The sequence below is a fragment of the Salvelinus sp. IW2-2015 genome, unplaced genomic scaffold (assembly GCF_002910315.2).
Source record: "Salvelinus sp. IW2-2015 unplaced genomic scaffold, ASM291031v2 Un_scaffold16694, whole genome shotgun sequence".
NCBI classification, from domain to species: domain Eukaryota; kingdom Metazoa; phylum Chordata; class Actinopteri; order Salmoniformes; family Salmonidae; genus Salvelinus; species Salvelinus sp. IW2-2015.
Window position 1 is genome coordinate 61,586 of NW_019957712.1, and position 10,699 is coordinate 72,284.

The following is a 10,699-nucleotide window of genomic DNA, read 5'->3' on the forward strand; positions in this document are numbered from 1 at the left end:
GCTGGACACACAGGTCAACATGGACGGGCAGAGTCTGAGCGAGGCAGGGAGAGAGCTGGGGGGTTCCACCTCTAGTAGTCTGATGACCGAGTGATGGAGGCAGAGATAGATAAGAGAGATGTTGAGAGGATGGAGGTGTTTAGGAGCAGAGGCCTCTTTAAAAACAGCTTTAAAATAAAACATGTTTTGTGTAAGTACAACCAAAGTATTGTATCATAGTGAGTGTTTTGAGTAGTGACTCTTTTTTAAATGTAGCCAAAACATTAGTATTATTATATAACCAACAATTATGATATGTAAAATATACACTATGTTGTATTTTTACATATTGTGTGTATTTTTTACCTTTATATCTAAGCACCAACAAAGATGTCTGCTGCAGTTTTGAAAATGGTATTCCATCTTTTAGTTTAGTCTATTTTGTCGTTTTTTTTGTCTTTGTCAACACTGTCCTGATAGGCCTGTGGGTTATGGTTCACATTATAGTTTCACACAATAGAATAGTGTGTACAATTGTATGTGTGTATTTTGTAACAAAATAAAATCGAGCCAAGTGGGAAAATCGTGTTGCCTATGGTGTGACCATAAAATTACATTCACAAGTTGAAATGTTCCTGATAACACCTCCCCAAGTTGTGAACTAGGAGTTTAAGAGGTCTTATGGAACTGTTCGTTTGCCTACTGGGCACAAAGGTTAAAAGAAAACCAGCTACTTGTGTATTTACGGTAGCTTCCCAGCTCTCCAAATCTTGCAGCACTTGTTGTGTCTTGTCGTCACTTTGGAGACAGATAAGCGTTGACGGAAGACTGGATTTATTTTTAATACATTAGAGATTTGCAGGATTTAACAGTACTTTCTCTCATATAGGCTGTATACCAAAACATTACTTTTCTGAAATACATTTGAGTGTTGTCGTCTGCGTATAGCCGTCGGACCGGCCTATTCGGCATTGTTTTTTGGGGCGACCGTTATCCAGCAACAGAGCCAGACAGGAAGAGAAAGGTAACTTATTCCACGAGCCTATTTAGACCGACCGGAGATAAATAGAGGAAACATTCGTAATTAGAAACAGTTACGTAATCAGGTAAAGGTGGACCGTCACGGATACGTCTGGTATCCAACAACAAGTCAACCTTCAGCCTGTCATAATTTTATTTTTGTGATTTTATACGGAGAAAATTACCGTCCGTGTTCATGCCAGATCTGCAGCGCTTTAGTTTTCCATACCATAGCATGAATCCTTTGTTAGGGGCGAACTCGCTTCTCCAACATCAACAGCAGCAGAACCAAGGAGGACAGAGTCATCCGGATTCCCCCTCAGGCCTTCTGCCCGAAKCCGTCTTCKGCTCRCYCGACCCGACRTCYTTCTTCCTGGGCGACCATCCCGGACTGGGYACGGAGACTCWGCCAGGGTTCGATTTCACCACACCCTCACAAGCTTACCTGCATCTGAACCATAATAACCACTCTTATCACCGGTCTGTGCCCCAACCTCCTGCAGCGATGGCCCTGAGGAACGACCTGGGCTCCAATATCAGTGTCCTAAAGACTCTGAACTTACGGTTCCGATGCTTTCTGGCCAAAGTGCATGAACTTGAGCGAAGGAATAAGATTTTGGAGAAACAACTACAACAGGCGTTGGATGCGAAGAACAGCTGTGATGGAAGTTGTTCTGAAAGCGCTAGACGGGCCCATACCCAAGAAACGGGTGTACAGACCGGGTTTGTGGGAACTATCCCGCTCAGGCCCGGGTCACTCCCGTTCCAAAACACCAACAACTCCGCGAGACGACCCACTACCCTCTTCACACCTGCCATCAACACTGTCCTCACGCTTGAGTCCAACAACAAAGCTGGAACAAACCCCACCGAACCGAATCAGAATCCGACCATCACGGTAAGCCTATCAACCCCGACAATCGACTCTCCAGCYGGGTCCAATTCAATCACCAACGGGAAAACGGTTTTCAGTACTGGCACTGGAACCCCCACCAACCCGCCTCCCCGGTTCCTCCCCGGTACTATCTGGTCCTACAACCATACCCGCAAGCTCGCTTCTGGCGTGGAGACGCGCGTCACCAGCCCGGGTGTGTCCTGGGTCCAGCCGGACGGGGTCGGGGTCCAGATTGATACCATTACCCCGGAGATCAGAGCCCTGTACAATGTCCTGGCCAAAGTCAAGAGGGAGAGAGACGAGTACAAACGCAGGTAAATAGGATCAACCTTTGTTGATTTATTCACCAACGTAAGGCCTAATTAACGTGTGTGTCTGACGGGTGTAAAGACGCACGGGGACCTAGAGTTGTGATTAAACGTCTCTTGGCAAAAGTCAGTTGATGTAACTTAATGAAGCTATAATAGGCATACATGTATTATTTTGCTCATGCTACTTGGGTGAAGTGAAAGGCCCTATTGCAACAGATGGCCTCTGAGAGCAGCTGTGTCCTGCCTGTGTTCTGTCTATTTCTGCCACAGCCCACACCATTCTTATTGCTAGAGAGTCAAAAGGCCTTCAGTCAAAGGGCAGCTGGGTGAAATACCAAACATTATCAGACCATAACTGACTCAGAATGAAGTCATGTAACTGAGATCCAACACAGGAAGGCTCTGTTTCAACAATCATACCAATGCTTTTGAAGTTCAAAGATTTTGAACTCTTGAGTTTGCCACTAGCTTGTGGACACCAGACCTAGGTCGAATATATATGAGGTATGCTTGATTTAGCTGTTTGTACTTTTGGGATTACTGTGTTGATTTTGTACTTTTGGGATTATTCCATTGGAACCAGGCAAACTATATAAATCAAGCACAGCTCAAGTATTTGAAGATTTGACTTATGGTTTGGCTTGGGGAAGGAATATCTGCTTAGTGCCCCTTTAGAAAAAAAGGGGGAATGGGCCAAACACAGTCACAGGAATCTGATACAGATACCATAGTGCACCTCTGCACGTTTGAAATGGCTGCAGTTTGTATTCTGTGACAGAACTAGAACCCGGACCGCTGATATGTGGCACTAGTAACAGCAGGTCTGAGGCTTCGATTCACGCTGCACAGGTCACATAGGCATGGTCTATACTGAAGGTATGACCATAAGTTGATTTGGATAAATATATCAGCGAAAATGCCATACCCAATGAATGTAAGGTGATAGACAAGCATGTATGTCCCATTAGGAAGGCTGGGTAGGGTCAGGGATTGGTTTGGGATTGGGAGGACCCGGTACAAGTGTGTGTTTGTGGTTGTTTTGTTTGTTTATTGTGATTTCATGAGGCATGTGACCTTACTGCCACCTCCAAGTGAGTCAAGTCCAGGCTTGTCTCACCTTCAGACATCCATATATCTGATAGCATCCGTACTGTACAGTCATTGATGTGATTTAGGCCTCCAGTGTAGTAAGCATTCAAAATGTAACAAGTACTTTTGGGTGTCCGGGGAAAATGTATGGAATAAAAAGTACATCAATTTTGTTCAGGAATGTAGTGAAGTAAAAGTTACCTCAAAAAACTACTTATGTAAAAATACTTTAAAGTACTACTTAAGTACTTTACACCACTGTACCCTCTTACTGTCTACTCCCTTCTTTTCCTGACCTGCTCTGTCCTGTATTATCATCCCTCCCTTCACCTGTCTCTCTCTGTGTCTGTCTGTCTGTCTGTCTGTCTGTCTCTCTAAGGCTCTCTCTCTCTCTCTCTCTGTCTGTCTCTGTGTCTGTCTCTCTGTGTCTGTCTCTCTGAGTCAGTCTCTGTGTCTGTCTGTCTCTCTAAGGCTCTCTCTCTCTCTCTCTCTCTCTCTCTCTCTCTCTCTCTCTCTCATATCAAATAAAATGCAGCTTTATTGGCATGGGAAACATGTTTACATTGCCAAAGCAAGTGAGATAAACAGTAAACAAAAGTGAGGACATAAAACAATGTTAACAAAAACTATTAGAAATTAACAGTAAACATTGCACTCACAAAGGTTTGACTTTTTTTTGTTAATGTGTTATACTGTATTATCAGCTATGTACAGTGTTATATCAATGTGCCTATGGTTGTAGTATGAATAGTAGGGGAAGATAAATCAACATAAATATTGGTGGTATTTAAAATGTTATTTGTGCTGCCCTTGTTGCCCTTTTCTCATGGCAACGGGCCCAAATCTTGCTGCGGTGACTGCGGTATTTCTCTTAACAGATATGGGAGTTTATCAATGTTTGATTCGTTTTCAAATTCTTTGTGGGTCCGTGTGATCTGTGGGAAATATGTGTCTCTAATATGGTCATACATTTGGCAGGAGGTTAGGAAGTTCAGCTCAGTTTCCACCTCATTTTGTGGGCAGTATGCACATAGCCAGGTCTGCCTATGGGGGTCACTGTCAATAGCAAGGCTATGCTCACTGAGTCTGTACATTTTGGGTCAGTCACAGTGGTCAGGTATTCTGCCACTGTGTACTCTCTGTTTAGGGCCAGATAGCGTTCCAATTTGCTAGTTTTTTTGGTTGATTCTTTCCAGTGTGTCAAATAATTATCTTTTTGTTTTCTCATAATTTAGTTGGGTCTAATTGTGTTTCTATTCTGGGGCTCTGTGGGGTGTGTTTGTGTTTGTGAACAGAGCCACAGAACCAGCTGGCTGAGGGGACTCTTCTCTAGGTTCATCTCTCTGTAGGTGAGGGCTTTGTGGTGGAATGTGTGGGCATCACTTCCTTTTAGGTGTTTGTAGAATTTAACAGCTCTTTTCTGCACTTTGATAACTAGCGGGTATCGTCCTAATTCTGCTCTGCATGCATTGTTTGGTGTTTTGCATTGTACACAAAGTATATTTTTTCAGAATTCTGCATGCAGAATCTCAATTGGGTGTTTGTCCCATTTTGTGAATTCTTGGTTGGTGAGTGGACCCCCGACCTCACAACCATAGAGGGCAATGGGTTCTGTTACTGATTGGGATGTCAAGCTTTATGTTMTTTTTGATGTGGTAGAAGGTCCTTCTTGCCTTGTGTCTCAGATTGTTCACAGCCTTGTGGACGTTAGCTGTGGTGCTGATGTTTAGGCTGAGGTAGGCATAACTATTTGTGTGCTCTAGGGCAACACTATCTAGATATAATTTGTATTTGTTGTCATGGCTTCTGCACCTTTTTTGAAACACCATTATTTTAGTCTTACTGAGATTTACTGTCAGGGCCCAAGTCTGACAGAATCTGTGCAGAAGATCTAGGTGCTGCTGTCGGCCCTCCTTGGTTGGGGAGAGAAGCACCAGATCATCTGCAAACAGACATTTTATTTGTGAGACCTGGTGCTGCAGGCTGTTCTAGTGCCTTTCCAAAAAGCTTTTTTGAAATCAACAAAGCATGAGAAGACTTTGCTTTTATTTTGGTTTGTTTGTCAGTAAGGGTGTGCAGGGTGTATACGAGGAAATGATGGAGTCTGCTGTTGATGATGGTGCAGAGGATTTTTCAGAGATTGCTGTTGATGCGGGGCAAATTTGTCCCCACTTTGTGGATTGGGATGATCAGACCTTGGTTCCAAATATTGGGGAAGATGCCAGTGCTGAGGATAATGTTGAAGAGTTTAAGAATAGCCTATTTGAATTTGTGGTCTGTATATTTAATAATTTAGTTTAGTATACCATCAACACCACAGACCTGTAGCTCATCCAATGTAATTGGAGAATCCAGTGGGTTCTGGTAGACTTTAATAGCTGATTCTAAGTTTAGTAAATGATCATGTGTATGTTTTTGCTCTTGTTTCTTTGTTAAACGACTGAAAAGGTTGAAGAAGTGGTTTATCCATACATCTCCATTTTGGATAGATAACTCTTCGTGTTGTTTGTTTAGTGTGTTCCAATGTTCCCAGAAGTGATTTGATTCTATGGATTCTTCAGTCACATTGAGCTGATTTATGACATGCTGTTCCTTCTTTTTTCTCAGTGTATTTCTGTATTATTTTAGTGTTTCACCATCGTGAAGGCGGAAGCTAAGGTTTTCTGGGTCTCTGTGTTTTTTGTTGGACAGGTTTCTCAATTTCTTTCTTAGGTTTTTGCGTTCTTCATCAAACCATTTCTCATTGTTGTTAGTTTTCTTAGCTATTCTGCTTGAATTTAAATTGTATATGTTAGCTGATAGGTCAAATATAGTGTCCAGGAAGTTGTCTAGGAGGGATTTGTTGTTGGCCAATAGTTTTTTGTTTTCTACACTACCCTCCTTCCATCTATAGCATTTCTTAAAAGCATGTCGTTTGTTCAGCTTCAATGTCTCAGTTGAGTATTACTCTGTTCAAGAAGATGGAGATTTTGCTGTGATCTGATAGGGGTGTCAGTGGGATGACTGTGATCGTTCCGAGAGACACTGGGTTGAGGTCGGTGATAAGGTAGTCTACAGTACTACTGCCAAGAGATGAGCTGTTGGTGTACCTACCGTAGGAGTCCCCTCGAAGCCTACCATTGACTATGTCTAGACCCAGCGTGCAACAGAGCTGTAGGAGTTGTGACCCATTTTTGTTGGTTGTTTTGTCAGTATTGGGGAGGGAATGCTGTCACCTCCAAGTAGGTTTTTGTCTCCCTGTCTGCTAAGAGTGTTGGGTTCTGGCCTTAGGTCGCCACAGACTAGTACATGTCTCTGGGCCTGAAAAGGGTTGATCTCCCCCTCTAGGATGGAGAAGGTGTCATCATTAATGTATGGGGAGATATAGGTACCACACAGGACAACCATTTTCTCTGAGATCATTTCCCTATTTATTTCCAATCAGATGTGAAATGTTCCTGTTTTAATTAATTGATTGCAGTGGGTTAGGTTATGTCTGATCTATACCAAATTCTCTCTTCTCTCTCTCCTCTCTCCTTCTCTCCATCTCTCTCCATCTCTCACTCTCTCTCGCGCACTCTCCACTGCCAGCTCCACTCTCCTTTCTTCAACCCCCTTCCCCCACATCATATCTTTCTCCCTCTCTCTCTACCTAACTGCATGCGGCCATGCACCTTCCCCTCCACCTAGTATCTGCAATGCGGTATACTCTGCACGGCAGGCTGTGATTGCTGGAAAAGGGAGGTGGCTTCCAAAGAGAGCTCAGCTCATCTTTCCCTCGCTCTCTCCCTCTCCCTCACTCTCACGTTACCCATCTATCTCAATCACGTCTTTTGTGCCACAGTGTGCACAATGGCACAAAAAACGTCTCTCTGTACACTATATAACCTCCTATTTGTTTTAAGAGCAGTTTGGTAAAGACTCCGACATGTCGCAGTATTGTGCATTTTAAGCAGCAATTCTATAAACGCCAGTGCTGTGCAGTGGGGTCTGTGTGGTGTGTTGAGTCACTGAATCAGCCATCGTAGTTCTAACATGTCAACTGTACAGGCTTTCAATGAGATTACTGTTCACTAGATGGATGGTGCTGTCTGACCCAGATTCATGGACCAGGGGTTTCAGACCACTCACACAGTTAATAGTTATTATATGATTTTGCCATTTTAACTGTGTAATTTACTTCACGTTACTTTTGTTGTGTAGGTGGGAGGAGGAGTACACTGTCAGAGTGGACATGCAGCAGAAGATGGAAGACCTACAGGAGGTAAGTGTGTGTGTGGTGTGTGTGTTGTGTGTGTGTGTGTGTGTGTGTGTGTGTGTGTGTGTGTGTGTGTGTGTGTGTGTGTGTGTGTGTGTGTGTGTGTGTGTGTGTGGTGTGTATGTGTGTGTGTGTGTGGTTGTGTGTGTGTGTGTGTGTGTGTGTGTGTGTTGTGTCGCGCCTGGCTCCTCTTATTAATTGATACATAGGGGGGGGGTAAATGTATCCCCTCTTTCGTTACACTTGTTCTCTGTTGATTTGCAGGGACAAGAACAAAGCCATGTCAGCATATCAAATGACAACAAGACATTACATTGAATGTTTAGGAGCTCTCAATGCTTGTAGACACAAAGGCCTCCTCACTGATCTTACACTAACTTAGGGGCGCGGGCCAGAGGCGCAGTGTTGTCTCTGACGCTGTGTCATCAGGTTCTGGCGGTGTTGACACATTTGACTTGCCCCTGACGCTGCAAAACACCTAATAACAATTGCTTGTGTGAACAGCTTGGTTGAATAGTCTGCAAACCACTAACCATATAGTATGTATTTATAAACAGCTAGTTAGATGCCTCAGCCCTGACGTTCGTCATAGGTGTTATGAAAGCAGCTGACAGTCATGTAAACAGCCAAGTGGTTAACTCTTTGAGGAACTGGTGTAGCTACTTACAATTTCAGCATGATTGAATTACAGCACAATATATCCCCAAATGGCACCGTTGGTACCGTCACAATGAGTTACAATCTGAAGTCTTTGTACGTCCTAACTTCCACATGTCTTTGTCACACACGCATGTAAGCATTGAATGTTATGTGGGTGTAGCGAAAATTCCTTCAATAGCCACCCTTTGCCTTGATGACCTTTTGCACATTCTTGTGAGGCAGGTCTCCCAGACATCAACGGCAACAACGTCGCCTATGGGTCAACCGTCCGTCGCTGGACCAGACAGGATGGCAAAAAGTGCTCTTCACTGACGAGTCGCGGTTTGTGTCTCACCAGGAGTGATGGTCAGATTCGCGTTCATGAGCGTCGAAGGAATGAGCGTACACCGAAGGGCCTTACTCTGGAGCGGGATCGATTTGGAGGTGGAGGGTCCGTCATGGATCTGGACGCGGTTGTGTCAAGAGCTCATCGACGATGGCTTGTTGTCACTACAGGCAATCTCAATGCTGTGGCGTTACAGGGAAGACATCCTCCTTCTCATGTGGTATACCCTTTCCTGCGCGCTCATCCCATGAATGACCTCCAGCCTGAAATGGCAAAGTCATTGCAAGACAGATATGTCAGTGTTCTGCCATGCCAGCGAAGAGCCCGGAACTCAATCCCATTGAGCACGTCTGGGACCTGTTGGATCGAGGTGAGGAAGGGCCATTCCCCCCGATTGTCCGGGAATTGCAGTGCCTTGGGGAAGGTGGGGTGTACATCTCACACAAAAGCCAGAAACTTGTCACTCTGGTATAGTCCATGAGCAGGAGATGCACTGCAAGTACTTAATGCAGCTGGTGGCCACAGTCAGTTACTGACTGTTTACTTTTTGATTTTGACCCCCCTTTGTTCAGGGACACATTATTAATTTCTGTTAGTCACATGTCTGTGGAACTTGTTCAGTTATGTCTCAGTTTGTTGAATCTTGTTATGTTCATAAATAGTTTACACATGTTAAGTTTGTCTGAAAATAAACGCAGTTACAGTGAGAGGAGTTCCTTTTTTTGCTGAGTTTAATATAGGGCAGCAGTCTCTAAGGTGCAGGGTTGAGTTAACGGGTGGTAGCCGCAGGGGATGGCTATTTAACAGTCTGATGGCCTTGAGATAGAAGCTGTTTTTCAGTCTCTCGGTCCCAGCTTTGATGCACCTGTACTTAATCAATCAATCAAATATATTTATAAAGCCCTTTTTACATCAGCCGATGTCACAAAGTGCTATACAGAAASCCAGCCTAAAACCCCAAACAGCCAGCAATGCAGATGTAGAAGCACGGTGGCTAGGAAAAACTCCCTGGAAAGGCAGGAACCTAGGAAGAAACCTAGAGAGGAACCAGGCTCTGAGGGGTGGCCAGTCCTCTTCTGGCTGTGCCGGGTGGAGATTATAACAGTACATGTTCAAATGTTCATAGATGACCAGCAGGGTCTAATAATAATCACAGTAGTTGTAGAGGGTGCAACAGGTCAGAACCTTAGGAGTAAATGTCAGTTGGCTTTTCATAGCCGATCATTCAGAGTTAGACAGCAGGTGCGGTAGAGAGAGACAGTCATACAGCAGGTCCGGGACAAGGTAGCACGTCTGGTGAACAGGTCAGGATTCCATAGCCGCAGGCAGAACAGTTGAAACTGGAGCAGCAGCAGGTGGACTGGGGACAGCAGGTGGACTGGGGATAGCAAGGAGTCATCAGGCCAGGTAGTCCCGAGGCATGGTCCTAGGGCTCAGGTCCTCCGAGAGAAGAGAGAGAGAGTTAGAGGGAGCATACTTAAATTCACACAGGACACCGGATAAGACAGGAGAAATACTCCAGACATAACAGACTGACCCTAGCCCCCTAACACGTAAACTATTGCTGCATAAATACTGGAGGCTGAGACAGGAGGGGTTGGGAGACACTGTGGTCCCGTCTGACGATACCCCCGGACAGGGCCAACCAGGCAGTATATAACCCCCACCCACTTTGCCAAAGCACAGCCCCCAAACCACCAACTTACTACCCTGAGACAAAGCTGAGGATAGCCCACGAAGATCTCCCCCACGGCACGAAACCGAGGGGGGCGCCAACCCGGACAGGAAGATCACGTCAGTGACTCAACCCACTCAAGTGACGCACCCCTCCTAGGGACGGCATGAAAGAGCACCAGTGAGCCAATGACTCAGCCCCTGTAATAGGGTTGAGTGAATCCCAGTGGAGAGAGGGGATCCAGCTAGGCAGAAGCAGCAAGGGCGGTTCGTCGCTCCAGTGCCTTTCCGTTCACCTTCACACCCCTGGACCAGACTACACTTAATCATAGGACCTACTGAAGAGATGAGTCTTCAATAAAGACTTAAAGGTCGAGACCGAGTCTGCGTCTCTCACATGGACAGGCAGACCATTCCATAAAAATGTAGCTCTATAGGAGAAAGCCCTGCCTCCAGCTGTTTGCTTAGAATTCTAGAGACAATAAGGAGGCCTGTGCCTTGTGACCGGA

The 10,699-nt window shown here is 45.0% G+C and overlaps 1 protein-coding gene across 1 annotated transcript; it reads left to right on the forward strand.

Annotated features, from left to right (window-relative positions):
• Positions 1-739: 739 nt before the first annotated feature.
• On the forward strand, positions 740-7,537 carry LOC112081055 (non-homologous end joining factor IFFO1-like; the record flags this gene model as incomplete). Its single annotated transcript, XM_024147023.2, has 2 exons — positions 740-2,208; positions 7,477-7,537. Coding segments are annotated over exons 1-2 (1,074 nt in total), but the record flags the coding sequence as incomplete, so codon positions are not given.
• Positions 7,538-10,699: the final 3,162 nt, after the last annotated feature.